The sequence below is a fragment of the Castanea sativa genome, chromosome 11 (assembly GCF_040712315.1).
Source record: "Castanea sativa cultivar Marrone di Chiusa Pesio chromosome 11, ASM4071231v1".
NCBI lineage: Eukaryota > Viridiplantae > Streptophyta > Magnoliopsida > Fagales > Fagaceae > Castanea > Castanea sativa.
In genome coordinates this window covers 25,390,350-25,416,586 of record NC_134023.1, presented here as the reverse complement: position 1 = coordinate 25,416,586, position 26,237 = coordinate 25,390,350, and the positions used below count along the sequence as shown (strand labels likewise).

General features: G+C 36.2%; 3 protein-coding genes and 1 long non-coding RNA gene across 6 annotated transcripts; 1 reads left to right on the top strand and 3 right to left on the bottom strand.

The window, feature by feature from the left end:
- Nucleotides 1-3,980: 3,980 nt before the first annotated feature.
- LOC142615310 (uncharacterized) lies at nt 3,981-7,498 on the bottom strand. 2 transcript variants are annotated; one of them, XM_075788047.1, is made up of 5 exons: nt 6,973-7,498; nt 6,802-6,846; nt 6,594-6,692; nt 4,662-4,730; nt 3,981-4,580 (listed from the first exon to the last, which is right to left on the bottom strand). In XM_075788047.1, exons 1-4 carry the CDS (start codon nt 7,012-7,014, stop codon nt 4,665-4,667), a joined length of 252 nt encoding a protein of 83 aa, XP_075644162.1. In that variant the 5' UTR covers nt 7,015-7,498; the 3' UTR covers nt 3,981-4,580; nt 4,662-4,664. The 2 variants fall into 2 exon arrangements, with proteins under 2 accessions (XP_075644162.1, XP_075644161.1); XM_075788046.1 differs by having other exon boundaries at nt 3,982-4,580; nt 6,802-6,850.
- Nucleotides 7,499-8,399: 901 nt separating this feature from the next.
- On the bottom strand, nt 8,400-9,920 carry LOC142614977 (uncharacterized). The gene is made up of 3 exons (XM_075787626.1): nt 9,839-9,920; nt 9,338-9,730; nt 8,400-9,104 (listed from the first exon to the last, which is right to left on the bottom strand). Exons 1-3 carry the CDS (start codon nt 9,851-9,853, stop codon nt 8,400-8,402), a joined length of 1,113 nt encoding a protein of 370 aa, XP_075643741.1. The 5' UTR covers nt 9,854-9,920.
- Nucleotides 9,921-12,055: 2,135 nt separating this feature from the next.
- Nucleotides 12,056-13,544, top strand: LOC142617592 (uncharacterized). 2 transcript variants are annotated; one of them, XR_012840997.1, is made up of 3 exons: nt 12,056-12,188; nt 12,407-12,740; nt 12,830-13,544. XR_012840997.1 is itself a non-coding variant. In XM_075790496.1 (3 exons), exons 1-3 carry the CDS (start codon nt 12,163-12,165, stop codon nt 12,851-12,853), a joined length of 363 nt encoding a protein of 120 aa, XP_075646611.1. In that variant the 5' UTR covers nt 12,148-12,162; the 3' UTR covers nt 12,854-13,544. The 2 variants fall into 2 exon arrangements, 1 of the variants encoding a protein (XP_075646611.1); XM_075790496.1 differs by having other exon boundaries at nt 12,148-12,167.
- An 8,293-nt stretch (nt 13,545-21,837) lies between these two features.
- LOC142617675 (uncharacterized) lies at nt 21,838-25,152 on the bottom strand. Its single transcript, XR_012841020.1, has 3 exons — nt 24,964-25,152; nt 23,555-23,616; nt 21,838-22,421 (listed from the first exon to the last, which is right to left on the bottom strand). It is a non-coding gene; the product is annotated as an uncharacterized LOC142617675 (long non-coding RNA).
- Nucleotides 25,153-26,237: the final 1,085 nt, after the last annotated feature.

The window sequence follows — 26,237 nt, the reverse complement described above, 5'->3', positions numbered from 1 at the left end:
TGAGTTGTACGTAAGTTCCGAGCCGCTCGCAGAAGTTGATGTCGAGGAGTTGCAGCAACAAACAACTACATCTTTGCAATTAGACGATGGATGCACTACAATGGCAGGTTACACATTCCCATCTCAAGATTATGCTGCCAATACTAGTGAAACACTTCAACCTCAAGAGACATATTTAGGGGTGGAGGATGAAGATCATTTTGCGAATAATGATGAAAATCTCGATGATATGGATGAGTACGAAGAGAGGATTGAGTGAGGAGACTTTGAGAAGGATGTGGATGACCATGAACTTGCTCCCAATTTTGAAGAGGAAAATATGGAGTGCCATGATGAAGGTGATGCGGACGATGATATTGGCGTCCAGCATGTTACAAATACAACCACTGCCTACACACCTCCTGCCGAGTCATTCTCCGCAAATACTTGGGAAAATATGGTTGATCCTTCACGTCTTCAGATACCATTTGTTTCTACTTGGGAAGATGGGATGCATTTTAATAAAGGGTTGACTTTTGCAAATAAAGAGGCGGTGAAGCGTGCATTGATAATATACGCAGCAAAGGATAATAGAAATTTTATAATCCGGAGGTCGACCAAAACTAAATTGTGCGCCGCGTGCATTGACACCAACTGCAAGTGGTACGTTGGGGCATTCATGAAGGCTAAATTAAATGGTCTGTGGATGGTCACGTCTTATGTGGGTCCACACAGTTGTATACCCTTTGGCCTGCAAAGAGACGGTAAAATGATGGATTCTAATTTTGTTGCATCAGAAATTGTGGGAAAATTGCGACAAAATCACACTGCTCGTATTGATGAGCTCCGGGGCCACATAGATACTAAGTATAATCATAAGCTCTCTTATTATAAGGTATGGGATGCAAAACAAAAGGCAATTGCTAAGATATTTGGAGATTGGGAGGAGTCTTACCAAAGGTTGCAAAAGTTGTTGTTGGCATACTTGGATCAGGATTCGGGTACCCAGTACACCTATTGGACCATACCTAGCCCCATAGATGGTACTACGTTGCTGCGCTATGTATTTTGGGCATTCGCTCCATGCATTGCTGCATTTAGATATTGCAGGCCAGTGATCAGTATTGATGGGACTCATTTGTATGGTAAATATCGAGGGGTGTTGATGATTGCAATGGCAACGGATGCTAACCAAAAGGTTTTGCCTCTCACCTTTGCTGTTGTGGACAAGGAGTCAAGGGCTAGTTGGGGGTGGTTTTTAGAGTGTCTCAGGAATTCGATAGGGCATGTGATACCTAACGAGGGCATTTGCATTATTTCTGACCGACATAAAGGTATCAAATGCGCCATTGCAGAGTGGCCTTTAGGTGATGATGGAAAGTTACAGGTACATCACCGATATTGCCTTCAACATGTTGCTAGCAACTTCAACACACACTTTGATGACCGGACTCTAAAGGCATTGGCCTTGAAAGCTGGATATGCGACTCATGACGCTAAATTTAAGTCCATAATGCAAACTATTAAGGATGTCGAGATCAATGCACTGAGGAGGGTAGACCCTGATGATCCCCATCTTGATTGCTATATGCCATACACATATCTAATGAGTGAGGATGTGGAGAAATGGACCCAGTCACATGATGGTGGAAGACGTTACGGGGCAATGACAACCAATATCTCTGAGTGCTTTAATGGGGTACTTAAAGGTGCCCGCGGTTTGCCTATTGCTGCAATGGTTGAGTTCACTTGGTGCAAACTTGTTGCATATTTCCATGATCGACATAAAGAAATTACTTCTGATCGCTCTCAAGGTAAGGTGTGGAGTGATTATGCAATGGGGATCTATAACACAAATTTGCAGAAAACTTCAGGCCACACTGTGAGGGAATTTAATCATGAAACTGGTGTATACCTAGTGGTTACCCCGTACAACGACCATAGAGGTGGAGGGGGAAACCACAGTCATGAAGTGCGCGTATTTGCTAGAACATGTGGTTGTGGAAAGTGGCAAAACATTAAGACCCCTTGTTCACATGCAATTAAAGTTTTGCAACAATTGCATCTCAATGCGACCAGCTATATTGACCCATGTTACAGTTTGGAGAACGTCATTCACACATATTCACATCAATTTGTGGTGCCAATGTCAGAGTCATTGTGGAGGGACGTTCGCGGACCACGGTGGGTGCCTGACCCAAGTCTGTTGCGGGCCAAAGGTCGTCCTGTGAAGTCAAGAATAAGAAATGAAATGGATGGGGTACGGCGAAAACGGGGAATCCGGAACCCAGATTCGGACTTGAGGGAGATTCAACCGAGGCAGCGATGCGGAGTGTGTCATGAAGAGGGGCATAACCGCAGAAGATGTCCCAATTCCCTTGGGGCTTCGACAAGCGGTTCCCGTGGGGCTTCGACAGGCGGTAGTGCTACAAACTAGGCAAGTGCCTTTGTTGTTTTCATATAATATGCTCAGAATCTGATTTGGTTTTTGTTCTTCGCATTTAGGAACTAACAACCTCATTTTAATGTTTTTCAGGCGAGCGGAGGCTCGATTTTGGAATGGCATTGTACGTGGGAGTTGTAGTTATCTTCGGTATGGACAAGTGCTACGCGACCATGTTGTATCAATATAGACAAGTGTTAGGCGACTATGTAGACTATGTTGTATCGACTTAGTTGTTATTTTGTTTATTACTGAATGTTGTTGTAATTGAAAGTAGTAGCTATCCATTGTACTCGTTACATTAGTTGCGTTGTGCAGCTTTTGCCTATAATGCCAGCAACCGTACTACTTTGGCATTAGTAGCACTTACTTTGGCAAGTTCAACCACAGGGGCCTTGTTTGAAGCAATGATAGCTAGTTATTAGATTGTATGGCGGATCTGGTTAAATTTGTATGGTCTGTAGCTAAGAGGGCAACTATACTGCCCATGCCCAGTAACTATTTTAATCCAATTTCTTGCATTCAATGTACTCTTCAATTAATGTTTTTATACATTGCCCATGTGATGTGTTCTGGATTTGGTTTACAGCTGCAGGGGAAGAAAAAAAAATTTCTGCAAAACTGCTGCAGGGGAAGAGTGTAACAGGAAAAAAAAAATTAACAAACCAGTAGAAATCGAGTCTCTAAAACTCGATTTCTAATCGAATGGCATAATAGTAAATAGTCCTAGTACAAATCGAGTTACAAAAACTCGATTTGTATACGACTTATTTACCAAAAGACCACTGAAATGGAAATCGAGTTTCAGAGACTCGATTTCCACTCGAAATTTTCCCAGTGGCACTTGCCCGTAAATATTTTTGAACTCTCTGCCTGGCGTGCTCGCTGGTACTGAACTCGAGTTCCACTGATGGAAATCGAGTGTCTAATACTCGACTTCCAATCGAATGGCATAATGGTAATACTGCTAGTACAAATCGAGTTACAAACACTCGATTTGTATGGGACTTATTTACGAAAAAACCACTTTAATAGAAATCGAGTCTCTGAAACTCGATTTCAACTGGGAATTTTTCCAGTGGCATTTAATCGTAAATATTTTTGAACTCTCTGTCTGGAGTACTCGCTATTAGGGAGCTCGAGTACTGAATGGAACTCGAGTTTCTAAGACTCGATTTACAATGTAAATCGGGTCTTTAATAGTCGAGTTATCTTGGTTTGTTTTTTTTTTTTAATCGCAGATCTATATTTCAAATTAACAACACCAAACCCGCAACATAAAAGTACCTATCTATCGCCCAACTTTCAATGGGTAATTTGAGACTCTCGAATTAAATAGCTTAGTTTACAATTGTAAGATATATTTTGAAACCAAACCACCTTAAATCATAGGATTTAAATTTTATTTAAACCAAAATAAAATGAACGAAACTAGTAACTTTTTTATTTTTGAGAAAAAGTCTAGAACCAAAAAGAAGAGTTCCTAGCAGGTAAAATCTAAATGGGTTTTTTTTCATGAAGTTTAGATGAACTTGGTTTTTTGTTGAACTTTTATTTTTGTGTTTAAATATGCCAAAATACTATCAAGACAATCATATTTAGAGTTATGGAAATTGGAATACATTAATCTGTACAGGAACAACCTACACTCTTCTACAATACAATTAGGTGCGGCTCTAATCGGCTCCACATTTAGAAACCCCCTGTTGGTCTCATAACTAGGAGCAACAAATCATAAACCCACCTTTCTATGGTTAAAAGAGATGAAAAAAAATTGAATTATTCTCATAGCTGCAATGCTAAATCTGGCTGTGCTGAATCAACCCGGCTAGAATTAGGGGATCCTGGAGACTGGAATATGACATTCAGGTCAGGTGGAACCAAATCTGGTTTCTGTTTCGGTGTCAATCTAGCTTCGGTTTTCTGTTGTGGTGACAACCCTTGCCAAGTTGGCCGCGGATGAAGCCCCCTTATTGGGGGAGTCAATGCCTCACTCCCAGAGTTTGGCAGTGAGCTGCCAGAATTTGTTGAAGGGTCTTCTGAGTTAAGGCTGTTTGCAGTCGCCTCTTCTCACTATTTTGGGCTCTGGTTCATTATCATCACTTTCTTGCCTCAAATTTTCAAAGTTCTTTTTTGCCAGCTCATGTATGGATCGTGCCTGAAAACAAAATGAATGTTACAGACAAACACAAAAGGATGGCCTAACAATGGCAAGATAGAAGCTTAAAACAAACCACACCTGTCAAAAATATATGGTATTGGGTGCATTATACTGCATTGCATTTGAACAGATTAAGAACACATCTTTCTGCACAACAAGAACATCAAGTTAATATTCAGGAACTTTCGTTCAAGCATTCTTGCAAAATATGCATGAAGAATGACTTCCACAGCATCATTCCACTAAGCCATTGGCCTATTATTCTAGGGGCATCATCAAAAGACTTTCCAGAATTAATAAAATATAAACCTGTAAAATATTATTATTTCCACCAAGCAATTATATATGGAGATAAGTCTTAGCAGCACATTAATGCCTAAAACAATATATAAAAAAGCCATAATATATATATATATATATATATATAGCAGAAGTTTACTAGTAGATCTTGCCTAAGACTACTTTAAAAAAGATTTTTAACTGTTTCAGCTGAACCAACAGAAACATCTGAAAGAGACTCGCTCTCTCTCCCTCTCTCTCTCTGTGAGGTATGTCAGCCATACAAGATAGAAAGCAATGATGCTAAAATAACAATAGGCAAAGACTACCGCTAATCACTAACATTATGTATGCATAGCATACATCTGACATGCTTAGCACATTGCTCTCATAATTGTAGATTCCCTTATACATGCAAAAGAGGAAGACCGTAATATACGCTGCATATGCAAGGTCTATAAACCAAAATGCATTAACTGACACATGGTGCAGCCTAACTTTTGCAATGTGATTGTCCTCCCATTTATTCCTCCCACAACACATCAATTATGGCAAGCATCAAATTAATCCTGATGTCTCTTGTGATTCGAATAAAACACTAATGTGACCCTGTGAAGCTCCTTCACACAAATCCAATCTCCCATTACACACTACAATCTAATGCAAAGACTGCAAGAAAATACTTGCACGTCAGCTTCTACTTCCTATGAGCAGATTGACAAACAAACTGCAAATGGACAAGAATTATATAAACAGCTTGTTTTGGGATTCTCCAACAGTCAAAAACTATGTAAACAAGTTGAGTAGTATGCTGTGCACGTTGGAAATTTTAGTTAGACTCTGTATACCGAGCAATATTAATTCTAAAACCTTTTATTTTCATTCTTTAATTGATAAGATCTAACCTAGGTCCAAGCCCACCAAAATCCTTTACCAACAGACTTAAGGTCTAGAGGTGTCCTCGTTCTAAAGCCAAAACAGTTCCTAGCGAGTAGTAGAAACAAGGAAAAATTATGATTAACAGATCTTTAAGAGGTAAAGCTCACTCAGAGTAACATTGATTAGTACTAATCAAAAGAGTAACATTGGTTAGTATGAAAACCAAATTTTACATACTTGAACTCGTTGACTTGAATGCAGCTTGTAAAGCTACAAAGCATGGGACGCATGGTAGATTACTAAATGCTAATCTGGACAGGATCATGATTCAATTATTAAACTACAGCTTGGATAAATATCTAAATGAATATAGTGCAAACATTTACACCATTGCTACAAAGAAAAAATGAGACAGAAACTTCCTTCTACAGAAGCTACAAAACACAACAGCTGACGACAAGATCATTAAACTTATAAATATGCAACAAGGCAATTTAAAAGGAATGAATCAAGGACACTTAGTATATTTTTTTTAAGTCCATAATCCCAACAACAGTAGATCCTTAAATTAAATCAGTTGCAATGCATGGCAGGCCAACCCGGCGATAGCCATTCCAGACAATAAGACACTTAAGACAAAGCATGGCCAACACGAACAATTTCAACTCCAAATTGGACATCTTTTACTCAATCCATTCAGTCTGGAATCAAAGGAAGAGTGAAGACAAAAGTAATCCCACGTCTTTCGAGAACCAAATGCCAATTGGAGCATTTACAGTAAATTAGCAACTTAGTAAACTAAAATTAGAAGATAATTCTAACTAAAACAAAACCAGAAGAGGTCAAACCAACCTCAAACTGTTCCAAAGTGGCATAAGCTCCACCAGAAACTTTCTTCGTCACAGTTCCAAAATCCATTGGGTGCTCAATTACCTCATGATAGTCAGGAAGCTGCATAAATACATAAATCTCAGAATAGTAACATAAATAAAAGCATACAATACAAGTCCTAGAACTTAATGCATCAGCATTTTTTATCACCCTCAAGAACAGAACTAACCTCACTCGGGTCCACAGGCTCGGAAAATACACCATAAGTAATGTCCTTCCTGACATTAAATTTTAACCAAAAAAAAAAAACACCTCAGCACACTGTAAACCAAAAGTAACATCAAAGTAATCAAAGAAATGCAAATCTGGGAAAACTGAAGGATATGAAGGTGAGATGTACCTGTAATGCATAGAACACAACCACCAAGAGCTGACCATGCATCTGTGCTGTTCCTCTTGAAGAATAAATAGATATAAGCTGGGTTGAATGCCCTTACAATAGTAATATCATACTTGACTATATTGTAAATTCCAATAGATCCCAGAGAAAAGAACCACAAAGCAAGTACAGGAGCAAACAGGAAACCAACTTTACCAGTCCCAAACTGCTGTATGCTAAACAAACTCGCAAGGATCACGATTGAAATAACAAGTACAACACCTGAGAAAGAACCATGATGATTATAAACTGCCCTGTTCGTAACACCTAAGATGTTAGGCACCAAAAAGCAATTGCTTGAGAGAAGTGAGGCACCAAATCCTAAATATAATGATCATACAGATAATGGACTTAAATCATATGTATCTATGCTTATTAGGGAAATTTTGAATATTTCAAACTAGTAGGAGGTTCTAATAATTAATCTAAGAATAGACTTTACATTAATCTGATGGAATGGCATCCCCCTTTTTTTTGGGGGGGGGGGGGGGGGGGGGGACTATCATGCGTAAAAGATTATATGAATGGAAAAATAGATAAAAACTTTTCAGAAATTGATAACAAAAAAAAAGAGGCGTGTGGGTGAGAGAGAGAAGCAAGAGAGTGACACCCACCTACTTGAATTAAAGTATAGAACTACCCTTTTTTGCCAAAGTAAAAAACTGCCTTCTTCTTGTTTTCCTTTTTTTTTTTTTTTTTTATTTTATGACCTTCTCACCTCAAGCATTTAAGGCCCTTGGGCACTTGCCTAAGCTCTAAAGGTGAGTGCCCGGCTCACATTTGACCACACTGGTAGAAAGTCATAAATGTGCCCCTCTAAAGAGTCCAGCACCTTTTCCAAAAATTGCTTAAGCATGGAAGATGCCTGACCTCAACACTTGAAAGGTGACAAAAGGTGCATCTCACACACATCAGTGCCTAGGCAAGTATAAGAGCATGCTTTTGATATCACTGTACAAGTGTGTAGCATACAGTAACATGACCCTCAGGTTCTTCTCAAGCATGACTCAGAAAAATTATTCATTGCACCAGATTACTGCACCTCCTAACAAAGGTGTAACATTCATTTCCATTTACTAATTTCTTCATTGCACCAGATTATTGCACCTCCTAACAAAGGTGTAACATTCATTTCCATTTACTAATTTCTTCATTGCACCAGATTACTGCACCTCCTAACAATCTATAAAAATACATAAATAACCAAAATGCATTAATAACAACGTACCTAACTTTCTAGAATTCTTTTCACACTAGCTGCACATCCTCCACACGTCATTCCCTGCCATACACACACAACACAAAAACACAACCAATAATAAACATAAGACAAATATATGAAATATGTGCCTATCTAACATAGAAATCTGTGTCTCTCTGCTGTCTAATTACCTTTTTTGAACTTTACGTCGTCGCGTATAATGAGGAGGAGGTCTTGCATGTCCTTCGTCAGATGCCTCGGGCCCAACATTGTGTCCATGTTTGTGCCCCCTTGTCCCACAAGGAGGTGCCTTTTCTATGCGTTTCGGCCAACCTCCTGCCTCTGCAGGTAACCCAACAGCCTGGTCAACGTGCACATGGGGTGGGTCAATGCCCGAAGAAGGGCCAGTGGATGTACTGTGGGAGGGTGGCTGTGGGTGCATGTCAGGAGGGGTTAGATCAAGACCCAGGTCAAAGGAAGGAATGGGTGACAGCTCAGGAAATGACCGTGGGGTGGGTGGACGGATGTCAGACCCAGGACATGGATGTGGAGTGGGTGAAGGGATGATGGTGGGGCTAGGGGATGGATGTGGGATGGGTGAGGGGATGGTGGGGCTAGGGGATGGATTTGGGGTGGATGGGTGGGGATCGGGGGTAGGGACAACTCTCGGGGTAGCAGCAGACGAACGAGACCCACGTTCGACAAGAGCTCTACTCGTGCTTGGGCTTTGAGTAGGCGCTGCCGCAGGAGTAGCTGCCTCCTCATTCGGGGCCTCAGGGATAGGAGGTTGTACACGGCCAATCTCCTGCACTGCATTTAGCACATCAGTAATGTCCTTGTGGTCCTCCGTGCCCACTGGGTGACGCCTCAACAAACGGGCATATCCTTCAATCTGACATGAAAAAAACCAGGTATATTAGTAATGCAATACCAGGTATATTAGTAATTCAATCGATAATAAAATAAACGTTGGTTTTGAATTGGTTCTGCTAGTAATAAATGCTCGTTATAGGGAGACCAACTGTTACCTTTGACTAAATTTAAATTATCTTTTATATTAAAGATGTAGCTAGCGCATAGAGTAGACAAAATGCTAATTAAAAATTCAACAGATGGAAAAGTTACCATTATAATCAATCTAGCACCGAGGACATTGATGAACCTCCGAGTTACCTTTTTGTACCAATCGAAGTACTCGTGTTGTGGAGGCATATCACCAAGCACTGCTTCACAACGCTGTTGAAGGCGATTACCCCACTCTGTAATATGCGCAGCATGTTTCCGCATCCAATCAACACCAACCTTCCCCCTCAAATCAATGGCATGAAGCACTGTATCGGTGTCAACATTACGGGGAATTTCTTGGATCATCCCGAATTGACGAACGACACGATCCGGTGTATGTTTCTCTACTAGGTGGAAACATACAAGTGGCACCGTTGCCGTCCACACGGCCCTCCCTGCAACGCACCACGGCGGAAGGTCCTCGAATTCAGCTTCATACGGCTGCCACACCACCTACGATAGCCAAAAAACAAGCAACACATTAGGCAACAATGTTTATATGTCAAAGTTCACCAAACCTATATCTTGTTCCTAAACATGTTAAATAAGGCATTTTCATACCTGGCCTGGCAACATGGAAGCTATTTGCTCGCGATACCTGTCCAGGAAGATGTGGGCGGGCCTGTTTTTCTTGTTTGGGACCCACAACCACCTACAATCCAGAACAAGGGATCATATTAACCGATATAATATAGGAAATTTAACACAAAATTATAGTGTATAACCTCTATTTCAAATTGTTTAATATAGACTTAAATAATTCCTAGAAGCTTTTAAAATAAATAAATTGAAGTTACATGACGTGTATGAGGTAGAGACTTACTTCAGGGACAGTGGACCACGAACTGGAGGACCATAAGCACCCACTGGCGGGCCATGTTCAACTGTCGGGCACAGATATGGGAACCTGGCCCATGCCCAATACTGGACCAACAGCAAACACCCACCAATCTGATTAGCTTTCTTATCGCTTGCCCTGCATAACTCTCGGTACAACCATGCAAGGCAAGCACTTCCCCAGCTGTACCTTCGTGGGTTGCGAAGGTCTTCCAACTGCTGCACCCACATTAGATGCTAGGATGTAGCATCGTGCGTACTTATGCAACTGATCCTTTGTGGCATTAGGTGGCAATGGATTGGCAACAGCTTCCAAAAGCCGTTGGATGAGAATCCTCTGGCCATGAAGTTCCTTTCTCTGATTATTTACAGGTCGGAAGCCAAGAAATTCGTCACACACATTCTCCCATTCTTTCTGCGTGCTCCCTGTAATGACCTCGCCGTCAACAGGAAGCCCGAGAAGAACCTCCACATCTTGCAATGTGATGGTGACCTCACCATATGGCATGTGGAAGGTGTGAGTCTCCTGCCGCCATCGCTCCACTAAGGCCATTATCAGGCCGTGGTCAATCTCTCTACCCGGGGTCCTGAGGAGTCCCTCCAAACCAAGTGCCTTAATGATGTCAATGACTCGGTCGTCCACCATTGGCTCTCGATCGGAGAACTCTTCAGTACGGACACGGCATTTAAGGGACCCTGGATCCTGCACAGAACAAAACCATGGATTAATATATGACAGCAAGTGCGTGTACATTGTATGAATCAAATACATGCAATTCGTTAAATATTTAGTGTTGTGCTTTACCTGCCCATTCCAAATAGCTTCTGACCGATGGTTGGCCTGCAACGTCAACACCGACTGGTCAATGGGGCCAGGCTGTGCGTGGTCAATCTGTCCAACATTTGCAGCAGCCATACTGCACAAGAATGATAAGCAATTAGCACGTAATAGACATTGAAAACAAAAAGAAAAACAAATGAATATTAATTGGTGTTGCACTTGGAATTGATTTCAATTTTTACAATGAATCAATCATTCTTAATTAAATGGAAGTTGTTCCTATATTTTATTGAAAAAATCTAAGTACCATATAATTATTCATTGTCTTCTTACTATTTTTTTTTTCAATTAATTATGAAATTTTATTTTCTTGCTGTCTAAGTTGCTACTTATACTGTGGATTTCTGAAAGGGTATAGATTTGAGGCAATGTTGTTTTTGAGGATTTTTGTGTTTAAATCATAGTTACTTAAATTCAGAATGTTGTTGGGAAAAATGGGGCACACTATGGGTTCTTAGCCATAACAATTACTAGTCTTCCTTCATTCTGTCATTGTCTAGAATAGAGAAACATAGCAAATAGTTGACTTTGTTTTTCTAGTGCTCCATCACAAACTAATTCTGATAACACCAGTTCTTGTCTATTCAACATACAGGGCCTCAGGCTTATAGAGCTATCAGATTTTCTTTATAATATATAAACCCTTAAGTTTGTTTAAATTTACTATTGCAATGTTAGTTGGCTATGTCCATGACATTATTAAAGAGAGAGAACTAGTCAAGTAGTCTATACTTGTACTATCCAAATGAGTTAACAAATTTATGGATTCATGCAACCCGAAGCATGATTATGAACTTTAGTAGTTACGTCTATCAATATATATGTACTTCAATTTATAAATTAACCCTCCCTCCATAATTTAGTAGGAAGTTTCCTTTGTAGTGTATTGTAAGAGTGAAATACAGTCTGTAGCATTTCATTAATTGTGGAGATGATACTAGTTAAGATAAGATCTGAGTTGGCAACAGGTCAGAACAAGATCTAAGTTGGATAAAAGCTTATCCAGTAATATTTGTTTATTAAATTGAGTCAAATTGGTTGGTTCTATTTCAATTCCAGTCCATGAAATTCAATTATTTAATTAACCAAAAGAAATGTGAATAAATTACTCATTCCTTAGTGAACCCCTCCATGCCTTGATTGGCCCTTCTTTACCTAAATTTCGAAGATGTTAACAAATAAAATTACTCTCAGGCCGTCAGAAGTAATGAAGTATGACACTAGTTCTACTTGGTGGGTCCTAGATGTTCTGTGTATAGATTATTTATAATTTAAATTGTCTTGCTGTACCTAAGTAAACTTGCCAAATTTTGATGTGTTACATTGAATGATATATTTTGTGTTTTGAATTCTTTAGTAACCTAATACACCTAGTAGGTGTCAATTGTTATAAACATAACCAGCAGTTTGATTCTGACTAACATTTCGAGATTTTGCCTTCTCACTTATAGATGGGCTCGGGATCATCGAGATGATGCAACCAATGGTGCCCACTCCACTGCAAAACAACACAATGAGAGAGAAACTTTATCTGCCACAGAGATGCAAGATCAGATGGATCAATTCACTTACATCATGCAGCAGAGGTTTCTGTTAGGGGAAGATCATGAACATTTAGATTATTCAAAAATAGATAATGATGAGACCCTGGATGATCACTGGCAAAGAGAAGCCAGCCATGATGCTGAAAGGGATAAGCTCAATAAGGAGGTTGATGATTTGAGAAAGGAAACTCCAAAGTCCTTTTGGAGGAAAGATCTTGCTGCTTTGGATGGGCAACTCGATGTATGACTGAAAAATTAACAATTCCTTGTGATGATTTATTTATTTTTGTGTCTTTCTGTTTCTTGACTGTTTAGTTTTATGTTATTTAGGAGCTTGAGAAAAGTGATGCTTAGTCAGAGGAGTTAAGAAAGAAAATGAGAGGCAAAGCAAGGGGTGAAGCTGCTATGAAGTCTACTAGACAAGCACCCAAGAACCCACAGAAGAACAATAATAAGAAGGCAAATAATGTAGAATCTGCCCGAGGCTGAAGCTATATCCTTTTCACTAGTGCTATAATTCAACCTTTTAAATTTTCGATTGACTGAATCAACTTTCATGGAAAATCAACCCTGTAATTGTGACCGTCTGGTCATGAGAGAGAAAAGTGGAATCCTAGAAGATCAATTAAAAACAGACATCATGATAAGTTATCCTAAAATCAGGAATTCTGTGTCTTCCATATCAACAGTTAAAAACTACTTTTCAGTGCCCGACAAGTTTGTCTTAACAGAAGCACGTATTTCAGATAACACCAGGGGGCATTGCAGATGCGAAGGACTAAGCTTACGGCCCTTCTGCAGCTCCAAAGTAGCAATATAGTGGAATATATATTTTCCTAATATCTACTTACTGTAGTTTACTTTAAAGTTGTAAATCATGAATGCTATAACCTGTTGGTCCGATTCATGAAAGCATTGATGAGCTTTAGCTGCCCTGGACTATGCTTTAGATACATCTTAACTTCTTTGGTGAATATAGTAGCCATATTAAAAATCAATGGACTTCATTATTTCTTTTCAATGGTAATTGTGTGAACAGGAAACTGACCCCATGTTCAGAAATGGATATTATTGTCATAACGAATGTGACCGTAATAATTATCATCATCACAGCCTGATTCAAGAAGCGATAAAAATAGAGAAATAAATTGAATAGAAATCTACCACAATATCAGTCTTGAAGAGCAATCATATTATTTCATGTATCAAACATGTGAACAGAAATTTGTGAAGATCAGATTACTCTCTATTCGACAATCAGTTCAATCATAATTTTCGAACAAAAACCACTAAGAAAAAATCACACAATTAAGAAAAACATACCTGAGAACTGAGTGAGAGTGGAGAGAGTGCTTGAGAGTGGAGACTGAGTGAGTGACAGCTCAGGGGGCGAGTGAGAGAGGCGCGAGCGTGAGACGGTGAAGAGCCGTGAGACGGTGGAGAGCCGTGAGACGGTGGAGAGCCGTGAGAGGGTGGAGAGCTGCGAGCGTGAGAAGGTGGAGAGAGGCGCGAGAGGGAGAGTGAGAGGGTGAGTGACAGAGAGTGAAGAGCCACGAGAGTGAGAGGGTGAGTGACAGAGAGTGGAGAGAGGCGCGAGAGAGAGGTCTGGTCTGTGCGAGAGGCTAGACTTGGGTTAATTTTGAAAAACCCCTATTAGAAATCGAGTCTCAAAGACTCGATTTCCACGTCACCTGGAAACCGAGTATTTAAGAGTCGATATATAAATCGACTCTTAGAAACTCGATTTCCAGGTGGCCGCCACGTGGAAAATCGCCACATCAGTTGTGATCAGAACAAGGAAATCGAGTATCTAAGAGTCGATTTATAGCCTCAAAATCGACTCTCTAAGAGTCGAGATGTTAGTATTATATATACTTCTGAAACAGTGCCTACTAACTATATTCTTCCATAAATATGGCTAATAGCCCATTTTCTCCGTGGATGACCACCTTAACTAAATTATAGGGACTTGGGTTATCCCTCAGCTGACTTGTAGAGGACGGGCGTTATCTCACAGCTGATTTGTAGGAGATGGGAGTTATCCCTTTGCCAGTAGTTGCGTGAATGTAGGAGAGCCTTAGGTGATAGCCACTTTGCGAGCATTGTAGTGTAGGCTTCGTATGCCCATCTTCACCCGTCTGTCTACGGGATGACGAACAGGTGTCAAGGTTAGGCTTGCAAGTGCTTGCTCGTCTGTTCTTGTATGTGACAGATGACTTATTAGAGTAGACGTGATAGTTTGCATTTGTTGCATTAAGTCTTCCAATTCTTTCAAAAGACGTAGCTTACATTCGGAAGGTTGACCATGGAGTTAGCTAAAAAGTTTCCCATCAAGACCCATGATAATCTTGGATTTGGTCTAATTTGTGAAGGTCTATTAGTTTTTAGTAAATTTGGTCACTATTTTGGGAACTCAGTCAGGCCCATATAATTTTATCACTTAAAATTGTGGATTTTGGTCTTTTTTCTAAAACTTTATCAAGCCCATGATAGTTCTTAGAACGAAAGTTGTTGAATTTTTGGTCCATTTTGTTGAACGAGATCAGACACAGGAAATTTTTGAAGTTTAAAGGTTAAAAAGTTGCTGAGTTTAGGATGATTGATTCAGATAACGAGTCAGGATAATCACAAGAGATTGCAAACGTGAGCAGAATCACTAGAGAAAATGCAATCACAAGCCCATTTGGTTGCCAAGCAAGTGCAATAAAATCTGGTTTTTTTTCTTTTTTTTTTTTAAATTGAAAGAAAATCCGATTTAAATGCTAGCGTGGCATTTTTTAATAGCAATTAAAATTTTTTATTAGCCATGTCAACTTCAAATGTGCTAATTGTGTAATCCATTAGCCATGTTGGTCTTTTTTTATTTTTTTTCTTAGTGAGTTGATGGTAGAAACCAAATTAACCGCAACTTAAAAATAACATTGATCAAATTGAATTTTATCAAAATATAGGAACTAAATTAACCGTGACCCCAAAATATATGGACAAAAATAGTATTTTCACCTACTTTTATTGACATTATAATTGTGTATTATGACAATAGATGTTAATGCCTATAACAATAAAATTATTAAAACCAATCCTTTTTTTCTTTAATTATATGCTTTACTATTTATATTAATACACGCACCTTATCCCCGAACTCCCCCATCACACACAATAGATATTTCATATGGGACAAAAATGGTTACACACACCCTCACACTTTACACACATTTTTTGAACTAAATTGTGAGTTAAATTTGAAATCGCATTTTTAACTCATGATTTCAGTTCATGATTTTAGTTCGAGGTATTTTGGTTATTTGTTTAGATTTCGAGGGCATTTCAATCACTTTTTAGATTCTAAGGATATTTTGATCAACTTTTAGGTTTCAAGGACATTTTGGTCATTTTTTAGGTTTATGGGTATTTTGGTTATTTTGCATACCTTAGGGGTATTTCAATCATTTTTTAGCTTTCGGCAGTATTTTGGCCATTTTTAGGTTTTGGCGTGTGGACATGAGGAGTTTTGGAGTCGCCACCTAGTTTTTGCAATGGTCTAGGAACCATATATATAGCGTCCTTTCGAGGAAGAACCTTTTGATCTTACTACCAAAAATATGGGTTCGAAGTTTAGGTATGCTTTTGGGAAGGTGTTAGGCACCCAAGATCATCCAACCCTAAGGTTAGCCTCCCATCATTGTGTCTTATGTCTTAACCTCATTAAAAACATGTTCAATACTTGTATCTATACTCACACACACACTAGCATACATCTAAGCATACAACATGGCATCATTATCCCAAAACACATACATATCTATCCATAAAGCAAAAGGAAGTCAAACCACACACATATAAAAACCCTAGCATTCATCTAGAGTGTAAAAACCCTATCATACATCTAAAACAAGGCAGCAAATTAAACATGGCAACAAGGTATCATGGCAATCACAAATATTATACAAAGCATGAAAATGGACATAAACAAACATTCAAGCAACATACATCACCAAAAGCATGTTCATATCAATGCATGACATACCTTTACTCACATTTCAACGACACAGCACCTATGGCATTAATGCATAAACATGTGGATGGATGGCATGGCATTAAAATTAAGAAACCCTAATCTAAACATATGATGGCAAATAAACAAACAACCATGTGAAACAGAAACTTTGGAAGCGTAAAAAACATAGAAAAGAAACTGAACAGAACAACATGTGAAAATAGAAGCAAAACAAACAAATAAAAATTAGGGTTTTTGGACAGCGACTCACGCATGCAAAAATAGGCCTGCGTACGCATAATCAAGCTTGCGTGCACAAGCAAGATTATGCATACGCAAGTTCTTGCCCAGAAAACCTAACAACACAAAAACATAGCAAAACTGTAAAACGGAAATTCTAACAACCTAATATGCATTTTAAGCATACAAAAATGTAAACCTAATCTAGAAAAGCATATTAAAACATAACCTAACAAACAAAGAAATCAAACAAGGAGATTTAAAGGCAGAAAATAAAAGAAAGGAAAAATAAAAGTTTACACTAGATACCCCACACAAAAGCTTTCCAACCACTGCAACACTACAACCAAAATCAGCCCCTACACAAAAAAAAAAACCACACCACAACCACCACGATCGAGATCTTGAGAAAAGGAGGTCTGGCCAATCGGTGGCGGCTTAGGGAGAGGAGGTTCAGCGCTAGTGAGACTGAGATTGGCGGCGATTTTGAGATTGAGATCAGCGGCGGCACTGCTGAGACCAGAGGAGTAATCGATGGCGAGTTCAGAGGAGAGATTGGACGGTGACAGGGCTTGATTAGACGTTGGCATGGATTAGTTTCTTGATCTTGTTCGAGGGAGAGAGGATGAGACGCTGGCATGGATTGGTGGAGAGGATTGGTAGAGAAGAAGATAGTATGAGAGATAATCAAAGGGTCACGATGAAAGAAGAGAGAGAAAAGTAGAATAAATAAATATTAAAAAGTGTTAGCATTCTTATCTGTACAGTTGTATATTTAGAACTGTATAGTTCATTCATGCCAAAAATTTTAGCATTTAGAACACCTCACGAGAGTGGTTTTTTGGTGTTCGGTATGCCAAATATTTGGCATTAGGCACACCTGATGGTAGTGCTCATATATAGTGGAAAAATGGGGTTTGGAATGGCTCCCAGACAATGTGGGATTCATTCCAAATCTCAACAATTATTGCAGAAAACTTGCCCTTTTTATGTCTCTAAAACCCTAGTTGCGTACACAGGAGTATGCCTACATACGCGTGCTTTCGGCTCATTTAAAAATTATATTTTCCATTTTAACACTCCTCAAGTCAATTTGATATATGATTGGGCTCTAAACTGGCCTTGGGTCTTAGAGCTTAAGTATCATTGGGGAACGGGGGTCTGAGTCATAAAGGGTACAAAATATAGTGTCTACACAGGGTATTTGTCATTGTTTAGGTTATTAAGGTATTTCAATCAATTTCATTGGTTTCAGGGGCATTTCGGTCATTTTATAGGTTTTGGGGATATTTCAGTCATTCTTTTTAGGTTTAGGGGTATTTTGGTTATTTTGGAGGTCCTAAGGGTATTTCAGTTATTTTTTAGGTTTTCGGTGATATTTTAGTCATTTTTTAGGTTTATATGTATTTTGGTTTTATTTTGGAGGACTCAGAGGTAATTTGGTCACTTTCAATTTTTAGGTTTCGGAAGTATTTTGGTCATTTTTTAAGTTTATTTGTATTTTGGGTTTATTTTGGAGGACTCAGGGGTAATTCAGTCACTTTCAATTTTTAGGTTTCAAAGGTATTTTGGTCATTTTTTAGGTTCCAATGATATTTCAGTCAATTTTATAGGTTTCAGTCATTTTTTAGATTTAGGGGTTGGTTATTTTGGAGGTAATGAGGGTATTTCGATCATTTTTTTAGATTTTGGAGGTATTTTCGTCATTTTTAAAGTTTTGGGGTTATTTTTGTCATTTTATATTCTAAGGGTATTTCGATCATTTTTTAGGTTTTGAGGTCATTTTTTATCACTTTTTTAAGTTTTAAGGGTATTTTAATTATTTTTTAGGCTCTAAAGGTATTTTGGTAATTTTAGAGGATTTTGGGGGGCATTTTGGTCATTGAACATTTAGCGGCATTTTAATAATTTTTAGATTAAAGAGTATTTTGGTCATTTTAGAGGTTTTAGTGGTATTTTTGTTATATATGATCATTGATTATTGGGTAATTGGGTTGGGTTGGATTTAGGTTATAACTAGTCGCTAACCCATGCTATGCACGGGAACCTACCCATTTGTGAGGTAAACTAAAATAATTTTATAAAATCTTAAATTGATTAAGAAACCGCACCATTGCATGATTTTCTCTTGTATAACTTCAATTTGTGTTACTATTTGATGAAGAAGTCATTGCTTGAACATGTAATGGCTTACAAAAAAAATTTTTACTGCAAAAAAATAACTCAAAAATTTAGATATTAAAACTTCTAAAAGATAAAATAAATAAAAAAATAAAGAATCGAATGATTCACTGCTTAGAAATAATTGAAACAAAACAATATATATATATATATATATATATGACTGAACAATAGAGAAATATAAGAGAAAGATGGGTTGCATTCAAAAGAATAATCCATGTCTATAACTATTGAAATGAATCAAAAGATGCAGAGCCTACAAATTATAGATAATATATAGGCGTAAATGCACTTTTAATCCTTATATTTTGGTTTTTTTCCATTTTGGTCCCTACATTTTCATTTTACCACTTTTAGTCCCTAAACCAATTAACGCGTGACATTTAAATCCTTACCGTCACCCAACTAACTGAAAAAGCTGACGTGGCTAACGGCACATTAAAATAATAATTAAAAAATCTATTTTGGCATTAAAAAATGCCATGTCAATATCTAAATTAATTTTAATTAAATTTAAAAAATTAAAAACAAAAAATTACAGATCTAAGAACAACTTGTTCTTCAATGTTCTTCTTAAATCAAGAAATAAACAACTGCAACTTGAACTTTTGAAGCTGATAAGGCTAATCACTTGTTGTCCATACAGGTACTGCAACAAACTGGAAAAAACACGATCCAATCAAACCACACACAAGTCTATCAAAACCTAACACACACATTTCTCTAAAAGAAAGAGAGTGAGAGGTTACCATCGATGTTGTTGAAGGAGCAGAAAGGGCTAAGCATCTGAACGAAAGAGAGGTGGTTCTTGAGGGAAGCTTTTTCAATGAGAGGAGTTAAAAGGACCATGACGACCAGAGTGATCTTGTCCAATAGCATTTTGCCAAGTGCCGTGTTTGCCAGATCCATTGTCTTCTCCGGTTGATCAAAGCGGAAGAGAAAGCTCAGATCCTAGCAAACCCAATCAAACCCAGCACCCACCATCTCTTTCCCTAAACCCAGATCCAATCAAACCCAGTCAAACCCACCAACGATCACCGATCAAAGCCAAAGAGAAAGCCCAAATCCCAAGAAACCCAGTCGAACCCAACACCCACCATTTCTTTCTCTAAACCCAGATCCAAAGAGAAAGCCGAAAGAGAGATAGAGATAGAGATTTTGATTTGAGAGAGAAGGAGCTTTAGATGAAAGAGAGCTTCATTTTAGACGAGAGAGAGCTTTAGTAAGTTGAATCTAGTGGATGAGCAATGACCAAAATGTATTTGGTCATATTCGCTAATGTGAATATTTTTTATTTATTTTTTTGGGTGAACAAATATTCAATCTTTAAAACTCAAAAAAGTAAAAATTTTGTTTGTTTTTTCTTTGGAATTCAAATAAAGGAAAATGTCGTTGCTGGGTTTGCTCTTTGATTCTGGGTTTGATGTCGTTGCTGGGTAGCCTAGGTTTATTTCTTGGTTTAAGAAGAACATTGAAGAACAAGTTCTTATGTTCTTATCTTCTTAGATTTGAAATTTTTTGTTTTTAATTTTTTTTATTTAATCAAAATTAATTTAGATGCTAATGTGGCATTTTTTTAATGCCAAAATAGATTTTTTTTAATTATTATTTTAATGTGCCACCAGCCACGTCAGCGTTAATTGTCACGCGTTAATTGGTTTAGGGACTAAAAGTGGTAAAATAAAAATTGAGGGACCAAAATGGAAAAAAGCTAAAATGTAGAGACTAAAAGTGCATTTACGCCTAATATATATATAAGTGTGTGTGTGACTACACAACAGAGAAATATAAGAGTGTTACCATCAAAAGAATAATTCAGATGTTAAAACTTTTGAAATGCCAAAAAATATTAAAGAATCATAAGATTTACTTCCTATAAATTTTTGAGAAAAAAAAATGTATATGATTACACAATAGAGAAGTATAAAAGAAAAATTGATTGCCTTCAAAAGAATAATACATGGTATTGTCATTGAAATCTGCTAAACATGTTCAAATATAGCAAAAACTAACACAAATTCATATGCTAAAACTTCCACAATGCCAAAAAAGATATATAATTAAAGAATAAGTTATTGAAACAATTTAAAAAATATATGACTATTCAAAAGAGAAATATAAGAAAAAAAAAAGTGCACGAACTCATAAAACAATAAGTTTTAAATTTTAACGGCTCGAAACTTTAAACAATGAAAAAAAAATCATATACACATAAAAAACCATAATTGTTTTTTAACAAAGTAGAGGAGAAGAAAATAATAGAAAAAAAGCTCATACCTCTACTCGGCTTTAAATATAAATATATATTGGGGTTTGCATTGCTTTTATAGTATTCATGATTGACCTCGCAAATTTGGAGATAAATTATCACTGTTTGAGTTTAAATTGGACTTGTTAGAGAAATAAAGTTTCACTCATTGTTAAGTTTGGATTTTGGCAGTTGATGTCAAAGATTAGTCCTCTTTGAGTTGAAGTTGATATCATTAATTAAAAAAAGTTAAATAATTTTGTTTAAATAAAATTATTTGTTAACAAAATGATAATGATGTAACAAACTCTGGAGAAGTCAATTAAAAGTTAAAGGCTTCGATTTTATATATATACACACACACACACACTGGATTTGTTTAAACTCGATCTATTCCTATTGCAATAGGTATCTAGAATTTCATTATATATATATATATATATACACACACACACACACATACACACACTGGATTTGTTTAAACTCGATCTATTCCTATTGCAATAGGTATCTAGAATTTCATTATTATTATTATTATTATTATTATTATTATTATAGTAGATACGTATTTTTTTTAGAAGATTATAGATATGTATTTAATCGACATATCAGTATACTTAATGAATATATTTCCATAGCAAATCATATCTCAAGCAATCTCTTTTGCTCCAAATGAAAACTAAAACTAATAATAAATAGAGTCAATTTTTTTTCGTTCTTATTTTGGTGTGAGATTTAATCTGGAAAAATCATAACAATAAACAAAACTAACAATTTTTTTCATCTAAATTAATCAAATTGTAATTCTCCTTATTCTAAAAATCATATATACGTGAAAGACTGTCACAACCCAAACCCGATACTCGGATTTGTGACCATGACCGGCATGTTAATATCAAACCTAACCTGGTATTAACAAGAACCAACTTAACTTTTAACAAAAGCTTTTACAAAAGCTTCCGTCTTTCTTTTCATTCTTGTTTCTTTACTTATTTGATATAACTTTTCATTGGATATTCAGAGCATCTACACTGTACTCAAAGAATAACATAATCCACCAGTTACTCAAATTCTAAATTTCACATAATACATCTCTTAACACATTAAGATACACAACTTTCATTAGATCCTAAAATACACAATACTGTAAAACCAAACATCAAATGGCTAGTTTGGGATCTATACTTTTAAAACTAAAACCAACTCCTTCTAAAACTCGACTAAGGCTCCCTTTGCTCCAAAATAAAACCTGTTGACTGAAAGAGTGGAAGGGATGAGCTACACCGCTCAGTAAGGGTAAGGTACATAAGAATTTAATAAAAATGTATGTAAATCAAATCATTTCATTTTACGATTATTTAAATAGGAGAACATCTTTTCATGCATAGTATTTTATACTATTTATAATAATAATTTATACACTCTTCATAGGAAAATAATTGTTCTCCTTTTTCTTATCAGAACAATATTACCAAAACCTTTCGGATTGAATTTCTTTCTTTCATTTATTACAAAGTCACCAAATATAATATTGAGTGTTTAAAATCATATATATATATAGTCTTATTACACAATAATCATTTTGACTTAAATCAGATAATTGGTAACTTTATCTTAAATTAGAAACATCTTAACAAACAAGAAAACTTTTCTTTATAAACTTTTTCTCATAAAGTATTATAACTTTCATAGTCATAAAACTTAATGTTTCTTAAAGAATAAATATCTGATGACTTTTTAACATAAACTTGAGCTTTCATAAAAAGTTTTATCTTTAAAGCACAACAAAACTTCAGAAATTTTTATCTTTAAAGAACAACTTTTCTTTTCATTATAAACTTCCTTCATAAGAGCTTTTAACTTTTCATAATGCGTTTAAACAATTCATTCTCTCAAGATCAATAAAATAATATAGTTGTTCATAACATATTGGTTAATCCATATCTAATAAGCTCGTACTTATGAGCACAGATGCACCGCCATCCTCAATATATATTTTGATTGAGCGCGGACGCACCGCCATCCTCAATGCATACTTTAATTGAGCGCAGACGAACCGCCATCCTCAATACATACTTTGATCAAGTTCAAATTATCAGAGGACATAACCCAAAAATATTTTGTACTTATACATCATACTGAAATTCATAGTTTCAAAACATTTCACAATAAATGCATTTCCATTATTTTCTTTAAACATCATGTTCGTGAAAATTAGTAATAGCATCAATATGCTTAAATCATATACATAAGGATTCGAAAGCTCACGAACATATTTTTGTTTGAAACATAATTATATGTCATATCTCTAAACAAAAATCTTTTAATGCATAATACACTTTAAAACAACTTCATGACTTACCAAATGCTCATATAACTTATCCCTTACCTGAAAGCAGAGGAACTGAGAACCTAAAGTCGAAGGAGCTTAGACTTGAGTACTAGTAACCCCTAAACCAAATATCAAAACTTATTACGATCAATTATACATTAAGATAAACTTACACATTCATCTCAAAGCCTATCTCTTAAAATCAAGGAAATCATAATTCCACCTCAACGAGGTTCCCACAAACATATAATGCACACATCAACAAATGATGTACCAAACTAAAGAAAAACCATAATTTTAATGTTCATATTCATATCATGTCAACAACTTTAAAATCAATTTAGAATGTGTTTGAGATCGGAAGCAATGGTGCATGCATAAACTTACACAAAGCAACATACAGCATGTTGAACAAAACAGCTTTATAAAAACAACAGTCGAATGGTTTAGAACCCCTCCTTTGAGCACTAAACCTTGAGCCAAGTATATATAAAAATATATCTATAATCTAGACATTCTAAATGATAAGCATATTAGATTATAGCTCAAAACATTCACCCTAACTTTAGAATTAAATCCTCAAAATCAGACTTATCATTTACTGTTTACTGCTCATTTCAACAGCATTTGCCTCATTTGTAAAATACAAATGGGCTATCTAAACACATCAAATCCTCATGAAATTTTACAGAGAAACTCCTCTGGATGTCTAGTAATTACCATATAAATTTCGGAGTCAAATCATAAAACCATACTTTACTAAAAATCATACAATACAGAATACTCAAATCTGTCCTGACAGAATTTTATGCAACTTAGGAATTAAACCATTATTTTTATATTGATTCAAATTCTGTGAGACCACTTCCATTACAACCATATGTGTCTTAGAATTCATAAAAAATATCCCTAGCATTCAAATTCACCGTGTACAAATTAATACATAATTTATCATGTGTAAACACAGAATCTATCACAGTGACAGCTTTACAACATTTTCTTGTAAATTCACAAACAATTATCAAACGATAGCATTTTCGTATGAAATTTAATACCCACATTCTAGACATATCATATAATAATTTCTAACAAACCTTTTACCCATAGCTGTCCTAGAAAATTACAGGATTTATAATGACCAAACAGGTTAACCAATAAGTGCAACTCTTAACAAGTTCATAAACTAACTCTCAACAAGCTTCAATTACTGAATCAACTACACATTCAGCACCTCAAATAACACTTCCATAGAGTTTATCTGGCTATTTTACTTATTTTAACACTTACCCATAACAGATTTTATATTAGTCTATCATCTAGGAGCACATGCAAGCATAACAATGATTCAAATCATATTTGGGCAATCAACAATCTCTAGAATCCTACACACCCATATACAAATTCATATAACCATCACTTAAGTTTAAAATGGATAATAGACTAAAAGAATTAGATTTTCCCCTTACCCTAGACATGGATTATTAGAGTGATAAGAGCTAGAATCACTCTAGCTTCAAGTTGGGAACAAGAGCTTGGGAAGAATGGAAAGAAGCTTCCTTCTTGCTGCTGGACCCGTAGGTGTGAAAGGGAGAGGAGAGTTGAGAGTTATTTTTTCTTTCTTTTGGTGTTGGACCCGTGGGTATGAGAGGGAGAGTGTTCTTGAGAAAGTCAAAGAAGAGATAAGGACCATAAGGTGCAGCCAATAAGAACAAAGAAAGAAGAAAACAAATGAGCAAAGAAAGGACCAAGGAAATTGCTGGTGCAGCCAAAAAGTCAAGAAAAATGGCTTGGGTGGGCACGTGTATGCATAAGGAAGGCTAATGACTCATCTTTGTAACTTTTAAAAATTACTTACCTCCCCACCCCTTATAAGCTTATATTCTATAAAGACTCAACTGTAAAATAACTTGGCACATAAACCCCTTACCTTAAACACTTAATTAAACAAAAATAACTATATATCTAATAATTTAACCACTTAATATAGTTTTGTACATACTTAATATATATATATATATATATATATACATAATACAATTAGCTATTCAATTATTTATAATCTTTACAATTCTTATTTAATAGCATTATAAAATAACATGTTTATTAAATACTCTTATATTAATTTTAGAAAGAAAGTGGCTTAAAATAGTAATTAATCATCAAACACATAGTTTAATTATAAAGTTGGGTTGGGGTGTTACAAAAACCATGGAAAATACATGAAAAATCATTAATATATATATATATATATATATATATATATATATATATATATATATAAACAAAGTAGAGGAGAAGAAAATAACAAAAAAAGAGCTCATGCTTCTACTCGACTTTAAAAAAAATTATTGTTGCAATAGAGTCTTGTATTGGGAGATAGGAGAGGATGCCAGTAAGGAGACAATCCGATGGACTACTTATTATGTCATTTTCGTCTTTGTCATCATCTATTTCAATTCTCTGTTTCTTCTGAACCTTCTTGCTTCCTATCATGGCTTCAATTTGCTATGTGAGTTTTCTTTGTGAAAATTTGAGTGAGTATGAAGTGTTTCAACCTTGGCAAGGGTTTATATTTGTTAAAAATTTTGTTATAGAATTTTAGTTGAAGTAGAATTTTCAAGCTCTTGAAACATATATCTAATAGAGTTTTACTTAAACTAAATTATTGTAACACTTGATAAGATAATTACACGTTGAAAAGAAATAATAAATATACAAGATATAAAACCTAAAATAAAAA